This window comes from Phlebotomus papatasi, chromosome 5 (genome assembly GCF_024763615.1).
Source record: "Phlebotomus papatasi isolate M1 chromosome 5, Ppap_2.1, whole genome shotgun sequence".
Classification (NCBI taxonomy): Eukaryota; Metazoa; Arthropoda; class Insecta; order Diptera; family Psychodidae; genus Phlebotomus; species Phlebotomus papatasi.
The window spans coordinates 2,627,542-2,647,899 of NC_077226.1; the positions used below are offsets into that span (position 1 = coordinate 2,627,542).

Consider the following 20,358-nt stretch of genomic DNA (forward strand, 5'->3'; position numbering starts at 1 on the left):
AATAAATCAATCGGTTCTTTATCAATCGGGCGACAAATTTGGTTGATAATTTTCACGTTTAATTAAGAAGCAAATTCGTTCAAATTCGCTGTAGTTCTTCCTATTTTATCGTGATTCTTTATAATTGAACGCTTTTTGTGGAATTTACAAAGGCGTTGATGCCTAAATCTATCGATAAACCGGATGACATTTCGCCCCAAATGCCCAATTGAGAGAGAGTCTACTGTAAACAAATTTTACAGCGTTGTAGTCTAGGTTATGTAGTTTCCAAAAAGTGGCGTAGGTTCGCTGTGGCTAAAATAAAACTGAAGATATAAAGGGTCACAGGAAATTAAAACTGCTATATCTCCAGTTCTACTTGACCGATTTTGATGAATGAGGGCTTAAACGAAAGATCTCACCAAATGCTACAACTTTCTAGAATATTTGAACTTCGTGGGACCAACACCAGGGGCGCCACGGTCGAAAAACCAATTTCAATATCACATAACCTCAATTATCTCGACTGTCGCTGAACCGATTTTGATGATTACTTCGACATAATTATAGAGGACATTTGGCTCTATATTTCGTGCATACATCATTTTCCGCTCAGACTACGCTATCACTCCGATTTTGCCGTTTAAGTGTGAAAAAATTGATTTTTCCCATAAAAACGCTTTGAAATCACTCAGATGCCAATTTGACTGCCTCTACTCCACCAAGACACTTAAAATATGGTTTTAAATGGAAAGTTTTACAAAAGACAACAATTCTTTGATATAGTTGAAGTTCATCAAATGAACACTTGGGGCGCTCTGGTCGAAAAAACGAGTTAAGAAACAAACAACGTCGATTATCTTGACTTCTGAGTAATCGATGAGATCATGTTATATAGGAAAATTATAGAGAACATTCTGGTCTACATTTCACCCATATAACACTTTTCTGTCAGTTCATCCAAATCCTTGATATTTTGGTTTAAATACAAAATTTGTATAATTTCACGAATTTGATTCAAGATAACTGAATGGCGACTCACAATTTCAGCTCTAAATCGAATTTGCATGCACTCCGAGTTAGCTAACGTTAAGAATCTCTCCTACATAAGCCGGTTAGGATTATCTGTCCCTTTAATTTATTATAGTAATGAAAATTTCGGAAATTGTAGTCTAAATGTTGTACCTTTTTTATGCTTAAGGTGGTACCCTAATTTTGGGGTCTAAAAGTGAATAGCTTCGCATGGAAGACACAAAAACGACCAAGCTTCATGAAATTTTTGGATGTTTATAGTTTACACGTATTAAACGTTAAAAGAAAAGTTTAAAAATTTTGTAAGATTAAAGTTTGCTAAAGCCATAAAAAGAAAAATTTTTCCTTACGGGGAATTGACCAAAAATGGAATGGTAGAAGCTATTTTCTTCTTTTTTTTGTTTTAATAATTTATATTTTGTGACCATAGTAAACTTTTTAAATGCGGAGGACCCTAAAACGTGGGGGCCCGGTGCCGTGACCTCAGGGAACCCACCTAAATCCGCCACTGTATAGAATCCAAGCAATAAAACTGAGGAAATCCATTATTTTTATCAAAATAGATCTAAATGCTGCCCATGATTGCGTAGTGCATTAGTTCCATTTATTTTAATAATTAAAGAAAAATCCACCGTGTCTTAAACTACCCTGTTCGTAAGATCTCCGGTCTCCCGTATTTATTTATAAAAACTGTCGCTATTAATTTTGTATCTTCAGATTTTCTAAAATCAAATCCAGTTTTCTAAAATTAATGAACTGTCCTTCTAAATTCAATCCTATTTATTATAGAGAAGATATTGGGTTTCAGTAGCAGGATTTTTTTATTTTAAAAATAAGTGAAATAGGGTAAGTGCTCATAATTTTGGACAGTTTCTAAATTTGGACACTTTGAGGGTAAAATTGGACACTAAAAATAAATTGATTAAAATGATGGATTTTTATTCCAATATTTGATGAATAATGAATTCTATCTAAATATTTGTTCTTTTTGGAAGATTTTAACACTAAATACGTTAAAATTTGAATATGATTTAAGTTAAAATTGCTTTGTTGAAAATTCAGTGTGAGAAATTGCTTAAGAGAAATATGACAGAACTTCATGTTTACTTCAGTTCTTATTTAGTTTTGGTGAAGTACTAACAAAGTTTGTTCGCTGTTTTTGAGTGATATTATTGAATATTCATTGAATATTGTGTTGATTCACGTTACTGATGATTTGTACATTTGACCTGAAGTGAGATTTGCCTTGTGAATTATATTTTTCGTGTGAAAAATGGGAAATTTTTTAAGACATTCACCAGTGAGGTGATGGCTCTTATTTTGGACAGGTGTTTTTCTCACGAAATTTCGTGAAGTTTTAGCTTTTGTGATGACTAGGTTGGACAAATGCCTGGACAAACAAAGGAGCATCATCTCTACGAACGAGATGCAGTGAGAAATGCCCTGAAAGGCTCCCGGAAAGGTCAGGGAATGAGCGAATCTGCACGTACTTGGAGTATCGAAGTCAACTCACTTTAATGAATGATATGGAAAGTTTCCGGGCTTCTTGTGACATTCTACGTTTCCTTTCCATGAACAGGAAGAGGACTTGGTAAGATTGGTTCATCAAATGAAGAACAATGGGCATCCTATTGAGGCGGATTAGCTGTCCAAATTTACAGCCAAGTTGGCCAAAATAAGAGCCAAGGTCATCTCTACTTATCAATTCATTTTTAAACGTATTAAAACTAATTTTAATAAAAAATAAGACGATAAATAGCTTGCTAAGTTTCTAAACAACCCTTCTGAAAAGAGAGTAACAAGAAATGTCAATTAGTATTGAAAATATCACACTTCAAACTTGGAACATCGATGCTTAAAAGCAGACTGTCCAAAATTATAAGCACTTCCCCTATATGATAAATATCTTCTTATCTAAAATAGAATTCATTTCATCATTATTATTTTCAACCACTTATCGCTATTTTTGGGGCACGAGTTGGACTGATTTTAAAAATAAATAAAAAATTAATTAGTTAATTTAAATTAATAATAATAATAATTATTATTATTATTCACCTTAATATGAAAAAAAAGTAAAAGATAAATGCTGCGCGTATAAAATATACTTTGCGCGCTGCGTCGTAAAAATCAGCTTGCGCGCAGCGCGCATAAATACGCGCACTCCGTGCGCAGATCCCTGGTCCAAAAACGGTCTCAAAACGGTCTCAAAAGCCTTTGGCATCCTTAACTAAATTCTAAGGCAATTTGAAGTGATTTTAATGTATCATAACCTCAAATATTTCAACACAAATAACTCCACTGTGGTGAATCGCACATTTTAACCGATTTAGGCTTATCACTTTTTTTGTTCTATTTCACTCTTTCTATCACATTTAGGTCACATTTCTTCTTAACCCGGGTTTTATTCAAAAAATTCAAACATTTTTTTTTTTTTTGCAATTGATAAGGCCAGATCAGCTTCTGTGTAGCTGAGATCCTTTTAGGTTAAATTCACCTGGATTTGTTGATTATTATTATTATTTTTTTAAATAAAAATTCACTCCTACACAGTAGCTTTTCTCACCTTTTTGAGTGGGTTTACCTTGATTCCTTCGAACCGAACAAGTACTTCTAGAAGAACTTCATGCACAAGTTGCCACCGTTCAGGAAAAAAAGGAGACAGAGTTCCGGAAAGGAAGAGCAGTATTTTAACTAAAAAAAAAAAAGTCCGTTGTTGTTGTTGTTGTTGGGAGTGCTCTATGTGAGAAATTTTTCTGATGGATTTGGCGCTAAGCAATGTCTCTGAGCCACTGGATCATCATTTGAGCGGCTAAGATTAAAAAGGGGGCAAATGTGCGTTGTTTTTGTGAATGTCTTCCCTTTTTGGTAGAGATAGTCACGGTTCCAATTGCGCAAAGCCAGATTAGATGGTGCGTGAGGAAAAAATTTAATTAATTCAACAAACATTTCTCAGTTGATACATCATTTTACGCATCATTTTACACAACATTTTTTTTTTCTTTTTTAAAACTGATTAAATCTAACACAGAAAATAATGGAGAAATGGTAATTGTATTTCATCTCTTTCGGCGGGTATCTTCGGCAGAAATACTCTCAAAGAAGACGCTTGGAGAATTAAATGGAGATTATTGTGAAAAAAAAATGAATATTTCGTTTGAAAAACAACAAAAGACATAGAGATTTAATTTATTTTCATATTCAATTCAATTGAATTTGCAGTAGACTCTCGCTTATTCGGCTCTTTTAAGATCGGGCTAGTTTTTAATTCGGGCAGCGGTTACATTTGAAAAAAGTTTGTTGACATTTATCAAGTTTGATTATGATTATCAAATGAATCAAATATGATCAAAGGACAGTGGGCAAAACGGTCAAACCTTTCGCGACAAATGTGACCTATACGATCGAATAAGTATTGGCAAAGGTAAGAACTTTTGTTCCGGGACCAATCCCAAAAATATGTAGGAAAAGCACTAGAACATAAAACAAATAAGAATTGTAATGATCAAGGGGAAGATATTAGGGTCAGAAGTGGTGTACAACTGAAAATGAAGTTCTTGGAAGTCTTTGGAAGTGAGAGTGTCCGAAAATCAATCAATCAATTCAATCAATTCAATTTATTCATCTCATTTTCATCTTTTTGCCCCTTTTGCCTTTTTGTGTCTCACTCTTGAGGAATTTGAATTCTGATTCTAACGACATTTTGCTGTCAATTTGAGTGGTGTGAGTCGAAAATTTTCGGCGGCGGTAAAGCTAAATTGCTCCGGCTTTTTCAATAAAAATGGTTTTCAAGACATTGTTATTAAATTCTGTTATATTTCAACGTATTATCATACGATTTCTCTTTGGCATTGCGTAAACGAGCAGTAGAAAATAAAAAAATCTGCTTAGCAAAAAATTTGAAATGGTCAGAAAAAAATTAAAAAGGGCAGTTAAATTTAAAAAAAAAAAATGCGTTCAGTAAAAAATCAAACATGACCAGGAAAAAAATTAAAAATTGGTAAGAAAATAAACTAAAAACGAGTAGTCAAATAAAATATTAAGAATGATCAGAAAAAATATTCAATTTAGACAGAAAACAGTTTAAAAGTGATTAAAGGCGTCTACACATTGGGAGCAATTTTGGTCAAAAATTGCGTTTTTGACAGAAATTTGACGTTTCCTCCTACAAAGCTGCAGGGAATTTCCTTCAGAAAAGCAATTTTTGACAAAAATTGCTCCCAATGTGTAGAGACCATAAGAAAAAATTAAAAATTCGGAGAAAAAAATAAAACCTCAATGATAAAAAAATAAAAATAAAAATGATCAGTAAAAGTATTCGAAATGAGCAATAAAAAAATTAAAAAGTGGTCACCAAAATTAGCAATATAAAATAAAATATGGTGAACAAAAAAAATTAATATTGAGCAGTAGAAATACTCGAGTTGATCAGTTAAAAATTAAAAATAAATAAAAATCTGAGTTTTTCCAGTGCATTATTATGAGAGTTAAACGGTAAAAAGTAGCTAATAATTTTTAAAAATTCATTTTATTTGGAGCAACGATACGGTATTAACCTGACGATCCAAGGAACTCTGCCGATCGATGGTGCTCTTCCCTTACATAAAAATCTATCAGAAATTTTGGATTGTCTACAAAATTGTCTTCAAAAAACTAACAAACAGACTAAAACCAATTTCAAATTTCAAAGATGTTTTCATGTGAATTTCATAATATTTTGCAAATTTCGAAAATTTTCATGAAATGTTCCCTATTCATCTAAACTATTTGAAAGTGTCAAAAAGAGAAAGTCATCCGAGAGATAGAAATCTCAATATCTACATACTTTTAGAGCTCACTTTAGGCTTGTAATGTGCAAAATTTCACTTGAATATTAGGAAAAATCGATAAGAAATACATTAAAATATTTGAAAAACTTTAAAGTCAAATTTTCTCCTAAACTATGGGAGATATAGGCCTCATACTTCGCATCTCAATAGGCTCGAGATGTGCGAAAGTTCACTTGAAAATTAATAATATTTCATGAGGAAACTTTAAAGTTGATTTTTTCACTTGTCTCGCAAATGAAATAACTTCAAAATGGAACCAGATTGAAAAAACTTAGTTGCACTAATTTGATCACTTTATACAAATTTTAGATGAAACTTTTGGCCGATGAAAGACAGTCAACTTTTGGCCCACGAACCGAATTTGCAATGTATGAATCACAACATAATAAGCTGATCTGGAATTATCACAAAAAGTTTGCGCATATAATCAGAGAAAATTAAATCATTATATAAAAGCAGAAAAAGCGCGAATATTCGGTATATCTTCTTCTTTAAATAACAATAAAAGTTTCTTGTGTGAAAATACATTTATATATGCCAATTGCGATATACTTGGGGTTAAATAAAGCATCTAAAATCATTTTTAAAATAAAATTTAACAAAAAATATGGAAATATTTCATTATGTTTAGCCGGCTGCCAAAAATAATTTTGAGAGTCGCCGCAGAAAGTTTTTGACTCACACCTCCCAAGTGTCAAATTTGCCGAATTTCTTTGTTTTTATGATAGAATGTTTTATGTTGTAAATTGTGTTCTTAAAAGTAGTCTAAAAGGTTCTAGAACCGCCTTTATTGTGAAAATTTAGAATTCCGGTGCGTGTGTGACGTTTTCTTGTGAAGAATTGCGGGGGTAAGGTGCACAATTTCTCAGATGAACTTCTTTAGAAATTGCGCTATTTTTAAGGAAGATACTCACAAATTTAGGATTCATAAACCTTACTTGGAATAAATTATTGAATTTGAAAGGAAAATGAACCGTATTGAATTGAAATCTGAGGGTTTTAACAGCTTTTCAGAAGTGACCGTTAATTTCACAATTTCAAAAATACCAATACTCCAGCCGCCATGTTGTGAGCACACCTTCTTAGTTCGTCACACCATGGGAAAATCCCTTCACTGGTTGTATGTTTTATATTACAATATCAGTCAGGGGGGTGACATTAGCTCTGAAAAATGCGACCAGTTTTAGTGTAAATTTTTTCCTGTTTTCGTACACATTTCACGAGATATCTTCAAAACTACGTAGGTTGCCAATTTGGGGTTTTCGGTTGCCTCTTCGTTATTAAATTGGCTTTTATGTTCTATTAGTGTTTTTTACTAATTCATTCTACAATGACAGAAAACAGATAATAAATTCAAAAGTTTTTTCGGCACGCTAGAAACATATGGGAAACATAGGAAATGTCATGCCCCTGACGAGGGCGGTCCCAGAAGTCCCTGACCTCGGGTACAGATGGTGCTTTTAGGTTGGGACCAGGGTTAGGAGCTGGCTGACATGTCAGACCTTTCAAAAAGTTCAGTATAGCGCATATTGACAGAAAATTTGAACAATAAAAAGCTTTATGGTAAGATGAGTGCCGCGTTTGTTCAAGAAATTGAAGTTCGAACTACTTCCCCACGTCCTCTGCTCTCCAGATTTGGTCCCAGCCGACAGAATATATTCTGTTTCCAAACATGAAAAAATGGCTGGATTTTCCAATAAAAATGGAGGTCGAGCTTGCAGTTGACGCCTATTTCGACGACCTGGATGGAACCTACGACAAGATGGGCTATCCAGCATCGTTGGGAAAAATGTGTCGACCTACAAGGACACTATGTTGACAAACAAAAAAAGTAAATTTGAAAATAGTTTTTGTTTTCCCTCCGTGACCAGGGACTTCTGGAACTACCCTTGTAGGCGACTTGACTCAAGAAGATTAACATTGAAATCTCCTAGAATGAAATACCAACCAAAAGGTGCAATAAGATCAAATAACAAGTGGCTCAATAGATCTAACTGGGAATGGATAATAGCAAAAGCAAATAATGAATGCGAAAGTTTTCATTATTTTAATATTGATATTTGTTTTTTTTTTTTTTTTTGTTTTTATTCAGATCAACCCACAATGTGTAACACAGCGCATTGTCTAGGTTTAAAAGCTTTGTTGTTGTTGTTGTTGTTTACTGCTGAACCAAAGGTGGCTCCTGCCGGATGTCCGATTTGAGCTTTACGAACTCCTTGGCCACCTCATCATTGTTGCGCTGCGACAGAATCCGCAGAATTGTCCAGCCCGTTTCGTCCATTTGGATGCGCTTCGACAGTGTCAACCAACAGGCGCAAGATCCCTGGTCAAGACAAAAAGAAAGGCATTGAATAAATGATCAGTAAAAAGTTAAAACTGATCAGTAACAAAGAAATTTAAAACAGTGATATTTTCGTCCAAATTTTGGCAAAGGGAAAATAAAGGACTTTACACTTTATATGGAACTATTTTAAATGTTAAGTATGTAAATTAGGTCCATTTTTGTAAAAATGTAAGGTTTTTACTGATCATAATTAGATATTTTACTGCTCATTTTTAATTTTTTACTGCTCATTTAGAACTTTTTACTGATCGTTTGGTTTTTGCCAAAAAGAAATACAGTTCCCAAAAGAGATTACTCTTTTTCTTGAGGTACAATGTCTACCTGTTCAATGATATCCTTCAGCTGAAGCACAGCAACACCAACGAGACGATCTTCACGGGCAAAGCAGTAATCCTTGACGCAGATGTGCAACTCAAAGAAATCCAATTGCTCTTCATTCCCAATGGCACTGCAAAAGGCATTTTTTTTTTTACATTTACAAGGTGACAACCAAAAAGAAAAGAAAAAAAAGGGAGCAACTTACAAATGGAAGGATTCATTGTACTTGGGTGACCAATTGTTGGACTTGGACTTTGTGGCGTGCTTCCGTTTCTTATCCTGCAGATGGGGTCCGATGAGGTTAATCTCCACAAAAGGTCGGAACATGCCCGACTGTATGGTCCACTTGAGATCATTGGCGGCAACAACTTTGAAAATGAACAGAAAAAAAAAATGAGAACAGTTAGAGATCACTCTCTTTCATTGACACTCTCTCCATCTCTTTTACTCTTTGCACAGGACAGTGTCAAAGGTGTCAAAGATGTCAAGAGAAACAAAATTGCTTGAGTCAGATAAAAGTCAAAGAGAAAGAGACAACTCTCTTTTAGTTCTTCAAACGATCACTGGGAGTGGGGAGCTATAAAAAGGAGGAGGATGCTGTCAGTTTCCTCTTTCGTCATCGAGTAGTCAGTGAAGCAAGTCGCAATAAAGAACCTCTCCTCGAAATCCTCTCGTTCAGTAATAACTTTTCCGATTTCAGAACTCTCTCCGGTTCAGTTTCATTTTCTTCACCGATTCGAAGGTACACAGCTCCCCACCCTTGCAAATTCTGCAGATTTCTGCAGAAATTCGTCAGATTTGAAAATGTAACTGCCGAAAATTCTGCAGAATTTTCTGCAGAATTTCTACAGAAAATTTTATAAATTTTCGTCACATTCCTCCAAGATGTCGTTCTGTCAAAATGTACTTGGAATATTTTCTCTAAAATTATCAACATGATAGAATTTATAATCACGATTTTCATGATATATTTTACCATAAATATTGCGAGGATATGCTGTCTATAGAGAAGGATGAAATAGCAGTAGGGGAAAGAAAAGAAAAGGTAGGAAAGGTGGAATATTGAAAAAAATCGGTCCTAAGAGCTCTAACCCCACATTTCAGAATCCATTCCAAGTTCAACCGGAGAAGCCAGAAAGAAAATACGTGGCCCCAATGTAAATTTAAGACAGAGGACTATTTATGTAGATTTTTGCACTAACCAGAGATCGGTAATGGAGCCTAGTGCTTTTGACTTCGAGACTAAATGGGCAGAACTTGGAAATTTGCTCAATAAAGCAGGTCCCCCTCAGAAATCTGTTGACGATTGGAAAAAGAATTTCCAGGCATGGATGTACCAAATCCGCCATAAAATGCGGCTGGATGATGAGTACCAGAGCAACCCAGCAAGAGAGCCAGATAGGAATAAGTATACATTAAACAATTTGGAGACTAGAGCAATCTCTCTTCATGGTATAAAGAGTGTTGTTGGAGATGACGATCTCAGTGCTAGAGGAGTACCAGAAGACGCACAAAATCTTCCAGAAACTGATAATGAGAATGGAATTGAAATTGTTCCTGGAGATTCTACAGCAAATACTTCGATTTCCATGTATTCTGACGATTCCCCACCACCAGTGCTGTCAGTTCAGGAAACCTTCTCGCGAATCCGTAAAACATCTTCTGTAGATGTTCTTTCGGAGAATCTGAAGACTTATATGGAAATGAAGAAGCAAAGGGACGCAGAAAAAAAGCAATGAGAAGAACGTTACTTGAGTGCTTTCGAGAAACTCAGTGAGGGAATTCTTCTCATTGCTAGACTCCAAGACTCTAATAATGAATAGAGCTTATCAGAATTGATTATTAATCTGTCATTTGATAATTTCTGGCAAAAATGTAAAATTTGTGTTCTTTGTGATATGCTGTACCAAATTTATGAAATTGAAGTATTAAAATTTTGATTTTTTTTTCTAAATATTTGTGAATTTCTAAGAAAGGTTATATTTTTGAGAGCTTAATGAATGTATTTTTCTATATAAATTTACAGTGCACTTATATAGGTTTCTCTTCTTTCTAATCCAATTCTATAAAATTCTCCGTCATTCAGCGCAATGTCATTTTCAAATTCTTCGTTTACACCTTCAATTTGATCAAAATTATATCCGTTTCGACGCATATAATTATAAAGTGTAAAACACGCATTTGTAATTTTTCCTGCAATTACTGGTTTGTAGTGTAACACTCGATGTTTGAGAAGACAGCGAAATACTGCTTTAAGCACCCCAAAACTTTGCTCAATAGTATTTCTTGCCTGTTCATGAAGTCTATTAAATCGTTCTTGATTGTCAGTTTCGGGAGTTGGGTATGGAGTGAAGATGAACGGTTCCAGAGGGTATCCTTTATCACCCAAAACAATGTGCTGTTCACGGTTTCGGACAAATTCTTTTTTCATATGATTGCGGACAGGAGATTTCATCCAAATACCACTATCATGTGTGGCACCAGGAAATTTAGGATTTACAGAGGTGAATATTAAGTCTGAATCGACTGTACCTTCAACATTCAGACTGTAAAATTTTTTCCGGTTTATATATAGGCGAGGTGGTTGCTCAGTATCATGCATAGAAGGACGTATGATGGATATATGTGTACAGTCTACGCATCCAATTACACTAGACATATTAAATTTTTCCATAAATCCCCTTGCAATCTGCTCTTTATCTCGTGATGTAACCGGAAAACGAATATACTTTTCAGCCAGGTGGTCGTCGATAAGTGTGCTAATATAGTGAATACTACGGGATATAGTTGACTGTCCTACATTACATAGGTTATTTCGAGCAACGGAGATCTGGTACGAGCCCTTTGCAAAAAAAAATTAAGTGTGCTTAATACCTTGTAGTGAAAAGGTATACGTGAGAATCCTTGAGTATCCCAAGGTTCTAGTTCTCTAATTAATTCCAATGCTAAAGCTTGTGGCATTGCAAAATTTCTGCAGAAGGCAGATTCCGACACCGCAAAGGGATCAGAAATGTCCCTAAGTTGGCGATATTGTAAAGTCATTAAAATTCTAAAACAGAAACCAAAACTTAAAATTCTTTGAAAAATTTTAAAATTTATATTAATCTACCTATTTTCCTGCTGTTGCTTGTGAAGAGATAGCTCGTGCTGAAGCCAAATGAAGAATAAATTTTCCATTTTCAATCAATTTTGCAGCAGAAGTATCCTCTCTTTACACAAACTTTTACTAAATTTCACTATCTTGATAATTCAAAGGATCTCTGAGAGGTGCTTGGAATTATTTCAAGAAAACAAGAAATTTGACGTTTTGGAATCTTGAAATATTGATTTCAGAATTGGAAATCTTGAAATCCACACGGTTTGTGTCTTAGATTTCAAGATTTCAAGACATTTGACAGATTTGACATCTTGATCTTGATTTTTTGATTTCAGAATACAGTAGACTCTTCGATATCCGGCTGACTGGGGGACAAAATGACATTTAGGTTTTTTGAATGATCAACGGTTTTTCTATTTTGTGCAGTGTGAATTTATTTTCTGTCTGACAAAGAACAAGAGAATTTTCTTCATGGTGTACTTATATTTCATTTTTTATCACAATTATGTATTAAAAACTTCGATACAATGTTAATAATACTTTAATTCACTCTGGACAAACTTCATGTTTAGTGAAAATAATTTTGAATACAGTAGACTCTCTCTCAATCGGGAATATGGGGCGAAATGTCATCCGGTTTAGCATAGAATTGAGCGTCAAAGCCTTTGTAAATTCCACAAAAAGCGCTCAATTATAAAGGATCACAATAAAATAGAAAGAACTACAGTGAATTTAAACAAATTAGCTTCATAGTAAAACGTGAAAATTGTCAACAAAATTTGTCGTCCGATTGAAAAAGAGCCGATTGAGTGAGAGTCTACTGTATATCAACCGCCAGTGTTTGGCAGCTGTCACCCGGATATCGAAGTGCTGGATATCGAAGAGTCTACTACTGTATAGCGAGACTCTACTGTACTGCAATATTGCTTCATATTCACAATTTGTCATATGGCAACCCTTACCTTTGAGAGTGACTTTGTGCTCGCCAGTTCCGGGATGTGTAAAAAGATCTATCTGAACAGACACTTCACCGACGCTCTCTTCGGGATTTTGAGGATCTACAACAAAAAAAAAACAAAAATGCAATTGAGAAATCAAAGCAATTGTTGCAACAACAAAAAGATGTGTCTAACCCTCGTGAATTTGACTTGTGATGAAGGTCTTAATGAGCGTATCTGTGGTCTGAGTGTACAAACTGAGTGCATAGCGTAAACTCTGCAATTCTGGTGATTTCTCCAGGAATGTCTTCTTCAGTCCATTTCCTCCAGCATGGAAGTACTGTTTGATGGTGTCCAGAGCTACATCGAGAACTGCACATTGTTTCGGTGACAGATTCTTCTCAACCTACCGACAAAATTGTCATTGGCAAAATAAAAAAAAACAAATTTAAATTGCAGGTAACGTACTTCCTTGGAAATGTCCATGACACCACTTAAGGCATTCTTAACATCCTGCTTCCCTGCCATGTGATTCTTAAAGAGCCTGGACATATCTTCAATTTTTGCATTTGCCGCAAGATTCTTTGCATTGTCCGTTAGATTTTTGAACATCATCTATTGCAAAAAAAAAAGGCAAAAAAAAAAAACAATTAAATGTAGAAGATAAGGGGGAAAAAAACAGAGGATGTATTGTGTTAAAAGATTACCGTTCTATCTGTCATTGGTGGAAGTACAATAGTCTTCTCCAAGATACGCATCACAATCTTCCAGAGTTCCTTGAGGAGTCTCTTGAGAACGGTCTTTTCGCACGATTCAGCATAAAGGGTTAGTGATCCATCCAGAAGGTCCATTAGGGGCCTAAGGACCTCATCAGCTTCAACAGCAACTGTATTACGTGGTGCATTTTGTCCTGGTGTAGCAACAGTACCACCACCACGAATTGAAAGGAGCAAATCACCAAGTTCCTTAACACTTTGCGTTATTCTCGGTTCCAAACTAATGGCAAATTGGCATGCTAAATCATCTAGAGCTGTATTGAGATTCTGCTGGAGATCCTTAAGGATATTTGCAGCATCCTCTTCCAATTTATCACCACCCATTGACTCAAACATCTTCTCCAATTGTACACGGAGTTGCTGAATGTTATTCATGAGGATACAGGCTATTCTCTCATCTACCATATGCTCAGGGAATTCCACTTTGACAATGTCCGCATAGGCTATCAGCACCTACAATGCAAAATAGAGAATGGTCTTACAGCTTTCTTTTGAAGAAATTCATATTAAAAAAATATTAATTTTTGACTGAGTTATTGCAAAACAAAAAAGATGGAGAAGTGGACAGAAAATCTCAAAAATCCAAAATCGAGTTATGCTGAGATTGTGAAATTGACCGGGAAATACCGCTCTACGGTCCAGAAGATTATAAGTCGGTTCAAGGAACTCAAGACCCTTGCTCGTAAGCCAGGAGCAAGTGACCAAAAGCCTGGGATTTAGGACAAGAAGCAGCAACTCAATCTTTCAGTGCGAGAATCATTAAATAAATAGAAGGAATGGTTTCATAACCTACAAACATCAGGCCCCTCCTTATTCGACCGATAAACACCGTCAAAGTGCTAAAAGAAAGTCAAGGAAACTCAACGATCACCTTCTCACAGGATTCTAAGACTGTGGAACACATGTTCAACTGGTCCTGCATTCTGGAAGATTGAAAAAGCTAGTGATAAGCCTAGATCAGCTTATTGCACATGAGGTTCTTAACATAAGGTTCTGAGGTGCTAACTCGGAATGCTTCCAAAACTGACAGAAAAGTGGTAATGGCTCAAATGTAGACTAGAATCTCCTGTATAGTTATGCCAAAGAACTTGATCTTATCGGTTAATCACACTGAGAACGAAAAGAGGATACTATTAACATTTTTTTTTCCTCATAACTTTAACACTTTTTAGGTGTAAAAATATATCAACATTTTTTTAATGTTAATTTTATACCTTTTTAAGTGTAAAATTAACATGAAAATGGTTTAATTTAACCTCTAATACACCTAAAAAGCATAATAATTAACACCGATTTCGGATCAATGCGGGTTAAAAATAAACATTTCCGGAATGTTATTTTAAATTTTTTTCGGATTTCTCTCAATGCAGAAGCCGTGATAAGCAAGGTTTTTTATAAGTGATAAGCACTCGTTTTTTCGACCACAGCGCCCCAAGTGTTCATTTGATGAACTTCAACTATTGGATGATTGCATAAGATTGCATAAAACTTCCAAATGTAAAGGACATTGGTGTAGGATGAAAAACTACCGAGACCCAGGACGATATTTGCTGGGGGTCCTTGTAAAAATTCCTTTATCTTTTCGAACAAAATACAATTTTGACGTTGAATTACTCAATACCAGATAAAGGGATCTTCATGAAATTCGGTATAGGATCAGTGTATGACTTAAACTATTTATCAATGGATACTACCCCCTCCCTCCACCCCTCCTTCCAGTAGCCCCCATACAAAATGTGGACATTTTTCATTTTAACTTTCCTCTGAGAAGACGTAGAAAGCTATTGGTATTGGTTTATGAAAGGTTCTTTAACCATGTATATAGGTTCCTTCCCACTCCACTTCTTCTTGTAGCCTTCATACAAATTAATTGAAAACTTTAATAACCTTAATAAGTTAATAACTTTAAATTAGTCAAAATATGTAATGATTCTACTGAAGTCGGTGAATACAATGAGACCATATCTCTCTCTATAACACATTGTTCAGGATGAACATGAATATTAACCTATATAAATTATAACTAAAATAGTTCTTAAATATCCTGTGAAGGTGTGTATCATTTCGACGGTTCCATTCCATACTATTCTATCTCAGAATGACAACATTTCAGGAGAGCCATTTGAAGTTGGCGATTTCCTATGCTGCCCGTGTAAAACTTTTTCGAAAAAATTGAATATCTCGTTACCCGAATGCCGGATGACCACCAAATTTTCACCAGTTGTAGATCTCGGTCCCAGGAACAACATATCTCTCGGAGTAATATAATTCTAAGTCGACTTAGAATAGTATGGAATGGAGCCGTCGATTTGTAAGTCCTTAAGTCTCTAAATTTCTTTCAAAACACTTTTAAAGAAGAGAATTTATCTGTAAAACAGTTATTTAAAATTCATGCACATTGCTGATCAATTGCAGTCTTCTAAGAAATGGCTAGGAAATCAGCTCAACTAAAAGGACTTAAAGGACAAGACTGGTCTTATTGCATTTTTTATATCCTTAATTAGTAGGACAAGGAGCCTCGTCCTTTAAGGACCATAAGGATTACTCAATATTTTCAATTTACCCTTGTCAATTGCTCAGGGCTAAACAGAAAATATTACTTCTTATTTAATTATCAAAATTTTTATATTTCTAGGACGAATCCTGGGATGGGACTTACACTAGAATACTTCTGAAAACCTCAAATCCTAGGATTCATCCATAAAATTCAAATATTATGTATAGGTTTTTTTTTAATATTGATAAAAAAGGGTGGTATCATTTATGACATTAAGGCCTCTACACATTGGGAGCAATTTTTGTCAAAAATTGCATTTTTGACAGAATTTTGATGTTTCTGCCTACAGCACTGCAGGCAATTTCTTTCAAAAAAAGGCAATTTTTGACGAAAATCGTGTTAATCGCTATATACTTGACACTAGAGAACGTCCTTTCTGGATGCCAGGGGAACGATTTAGCCGGCAACTATTTAATTCGTAATCGACCCTAATTTGTCCAACATTGGTGTGGATGTGGTGAGGGATGTGGATGCTGGTCATCCCCCCCCGAAACCTGGACCTTCAGCCACACTTGATTCTCAGAAAAAGCCCACTTCTCATGAGGATCCAAACGCCCGTTCTGATGGGGTTTTACCCCCAAAGAAGCCTCCGTCTGATGGACGTGCACCAAGAAAGACTCTCCGCGTGGGGTCTGGAGGCATTTGCGAGCGCTTACCGACTGTGGCGAGTTATAAATGGCTATTTGTTACCCGGATAGCAAACCGAATTACCACTGATGAATTCATCAGCTATGTGAAGGACAAATTGACTACAAAGCGAGCGCTCCTGTGTTTTAGATTGACCAAGGCACTTCCGTCTGATCCTAGCAGGCGAATTGCGTCTTTTAGAATCCAGCTCACCCTCGATGAATTCCGCGAGGCTCTTCAGGATGGTTTCTGGCCGGATGGCGCCTTGTACGACGAATTTTCTTTTCGACCAAGGTTGCAGGCAGACCGGGGAGGGGGTGCTCCCGTGAAGGCCGCACAAGCGTGAACAGCTTGGCAGCTCTGGCCGACCCCTCTGATGACATACTTCAGCACGTATCCAGTCAACACTCTTCTGCCTCTTCGATTGACAATTCACTGACTGATCCTATCAGTGAGATTGGTTCACCTTTGATTTCATCAGTATCATCTTCAAGTACAATTCTGAGCCACCCTAACTTTCATTTTCTTCCTACTAGTAACTTTAACGTGATTCACATGAATGTTCGTAGTCTAAGACGCCATTTGGACGAGGTGCGACTGCTTCTGTGCGGCTCCTCGGTCTCGGTACTCTGTCTCACGGAGACCTGCCTCGATGAGTTCGACACGGATCGTTCACTTTCTATTAATGGTTATAGACTTTATCGACATGATCGTGGCTCGGGACGTGGTGGTGGCGTTGCTGCGTTTGTTTCTATTAACTTTGTTGGGAAAATTGTTAACCGTGGGAATTTTGATCACCTCGAATTTCTTATAATTACACTTACTGCTAAAAATCTATCTCTGACTATTGCTATAACATATTATCCACCCCCTGTAACTTCTATTGAACCACTGAATCTGCTTGTAGATCATTTAATCCAGTATGTTCATTTCATGATAGTTGGTGATTTAAACATCAACTTGTTGATTTCATCTCCCATTTGTAGGGAACTCAAGCACTTAATCACCTCCCACAGTCTTCATTATCCACCCCTCAATCCTACACGAGTGAACGCTCTTCTTGACATTTTCTTAATAAGAGAAAGTGACATTTGTCTTGTCTCGGAGTTTGGTCAACAGCATGTGCCTGACATCTCTGACCATGATTTGATTTTTATTTCACTTAGGATCCCATCTACTCGTCAGCCGCTTCAATTTAAATGCGTGAGATCCCTCAGGAAAACAAATTGGGAAGCTGTACTCCGCGACGCTTCTCAGTTGAACTGGGACTTTCTCGGTATTATTCCTGACGTGACTGAGCTAGTACTATACTTCAATTCACTTGTTTCCTTTCTATTTGATAAGCATGTACCGGTCAGTAGAATTTTAATTCCCCCGGATTCTGCACCTTGGCTGAACTCTGCCATTGTTGGCAAATCTAAGGAGCGTGACAAATATTACAAGCGCTGGCGTCGCAGTCGCTTGGAGTCTGATCTTTTTCAATATCGTTCGCTTAGGCGTACTGTAAAGGGGATGATCACGTCTTCCAAGAAAGATTACTTTTCCACTCAGCTTAATCCAAACCTACCTTCGAAGAAGCTTTGGACCAACATCAACCGGTTAGGAATTACCGCTAACTCATCGAAAGATAGCCCGAAGGGTTTCACTGCTGATGAATTGAATTATTTCTTCACTGGTGGTGATTTGCCTCCTAGTACCTCGATTCCCTTGCCACACTGGGAATTTGTCTTCATCTTTTTCCTTCAGATGCGTTGATACTAGTGAAGTGCTCTCTGCTTTTTCGAAGGTCACTTCAAACGCCTGTGGACACGATGGGTTCCCTATCGGATTCCTGAAGGGTCTACTTATTATAATTCTACCATATATTTGTGAGCTTTACAACTTCTGTATCACCTGTTCCTATTTCCCTGACTCGTGGAAGCATGCTTTGGTTACACCAATTCCCAAAATTTCGAATCCTTTAGCTGTTAGTGATTTTCGTCCTATCAGTATCTTGCCTTGTCTGTCCAAGCCCTTGGAGATAATCATGAAGAACCAGATTGAGGATTACTTAATGCAAACAAATTTCCTCACTAGTTTTCAGTCTGGTTTCCGTAAGCATCACAGCACAACTAGTGCACTTTTGCGTGTTAATCATGACATGTGCTCTGCTTTAGATAATAAGCAATTTGCCCTTTTAATTTTACTCGACTTTTCCAAGGCTTTTGACAGCATTATGCGCCATTTCCATTGAGAAATTTTTCAAGAAATTTGTTGGAAAATTTTCATGTTCATATGAAAAAAATGGTGCTTTTATGAGAAAAAGTTCAATTTGGTTGAACTTTTTCTCATAAAAGCTTAAAAATAAAAATTGTGAACAGTTTTCCCCTCTGTTCCTATCGGGTACAGCGCCATCCAACGAGTTTTCTTCCGACACTTGCATGCCAATTGAATAAATTCTCATCAATATGGTTGTTTTTAATTGTCAGTGAAAACCCAAAGCGTGACAATGAAGTGCTTCAGTATTCTTGAGATGGAGAAAATAGTGCATGCAGTGCGTGAACGACCGTGTGTGTGGGATACAGCTTGCCCACAATATCGACTTACGGTGTATACGGATAAAGTTTTCCAGGACATAGGACAGGACTTGGGCAAAAGTCCAGAGGAGGTTTTAAAGTGTTGGGAAGCACTCAGAATGAAATACGCCAGGGAAAAAAGGAAGGTGAAACAAGAAATGCCGAAATCAGGGTCCAGTGGAGGGATGAAGAGAAAATACAACACAAAAGATTGGGAGCTTCTTCCAATAATGAGGTTCCTGGACAAAACTTTGGAAAGACGTCCAGTTTTCGAACAATTAGATGTCCTTGATGTATGCAGTACGATCCAGGAGAGCCCAAGTATCATAAACGTCCCAGAAACTAATTTGGAAAGGAATTCAGATGTTCCTTGTTCACTTGATGATGAGATGGCAGAAGAATTTCCTTCGAGCTTTGGTGAGAAAAATTATTTTTTTCTCGCGTTTCACTCAATTCCTCTCTTTTTTTTTTAAGATGGACGATCACAAAATATTCACCCAGAAGAGGATCACGTGGCCGTTCTTGACCCAGATATATCCTGCCAACAGCAAACACTTGTAACTGAGAACCAAATTCCCGGAGCCTCCAAAACCATATGTCAAAAAAAATCAGCAAAAACGTCCATTGGAAAATGAATTTCCGATAGCAACGAAGAAAGCCAGGGCAAATGCAAAAACATATGAAGATGAGAGGCGAACCTTCATCAATAAAATTACTGAGATCCTAACAACATCGCAAACAACATCAAATGACCCGAAGAATACAGAAGAAAGGATGGCACAGGCCTATGCAGACTACGTTAAAATGAGATTTCTTAATTGGAGCAAAGAAAAAATGATTGAAGGATTTGCAATGCTGAATGAAACTATTGAGGAAATAGAGAAGAAAAAAATGTAGTTGTGTTTTTTTTTTCTTTATCAAATCCTATTGTCCTTTACATAGTCCTTCAAGTAATCTCTGATACGACTGGCATTCCTAGTGTAGTTGTGAGACCCAATGTGAATATTTGCAGGAATGTCTTGCAATATTGATCCTCGAACTTCTTCCCTCCACTCTCCTTCGATTAATCTACCATTCTGCTCCCTATCAGTGTATTTTGGCGGCGCATAATTGTGCTTGTTACTAGTGCACAGCAAATTGTGGAGAGTCACAGTAGCTAGTATCATGGAATCTACTGTTTCTGGAGCTGCACAAATAGTACGATGAAAAATGCGCCATCGCGCACTTAAGATTCCGAATGCATTTTCAATGACACGTCGAGCTCTGGAAAGCCTCATATTAAAGTTTTGGTAGTCTTGACCCAAAA

The 20,358-nt window shown here is 36.4% G+C and overlaps 1 protein-coding gene across 2 annotated transcripts in view; it reads right to left on the reverse strand.

The window, feature by feature from the left end:
• Positions 1 to 7,876: 7,876 nt before the first annotated feature.
• The window catches only part of LOC129808790 (protein unc-13 homolog B), an 80,157-nt gene continuing 67,675 nt past the window's right edge, over positions 7,877 to 20,358 (reverse strand). For both annotated transcript variants that reach the window (XM_055858647.1, XM_055858646.1), the window contains 7 exons: positions 13,245 to 13,766; positions 13,006 to 13,152; positions 12,733 to 12,943; positions 12,562 to 12,657; positions 8,708 to 8,870; positions 8,506 to 8,632; positions 7,877 to 8,163 (listed from right to left, as the gene is read on the reverse strand). In XM_055858647.1, coding sequence (XP_055714622.1) covers positions 7,999 to 8,163; positions 8,506 to 8,632; positions 8,708 to 8,870; positions 12,562 to 12,657; positions 12,733 to 12,943; positions 13,006 to 13,152; positions 13,245 to 13,766 — 1,431 coding nt within the window. In that variant the 3' untranslated portion in view covers positions 7,877 to 7,998. The remainder of the gene's footprint in view (positions 8,164 to 8,505; positions 8,633 to 8,707; positions 8,871 to 12,561; positions 12,658 to 12,732; positions 12,944 to 13,005; positions 13,153 to 13,244; positions 13,767 to 20,358) is intronic.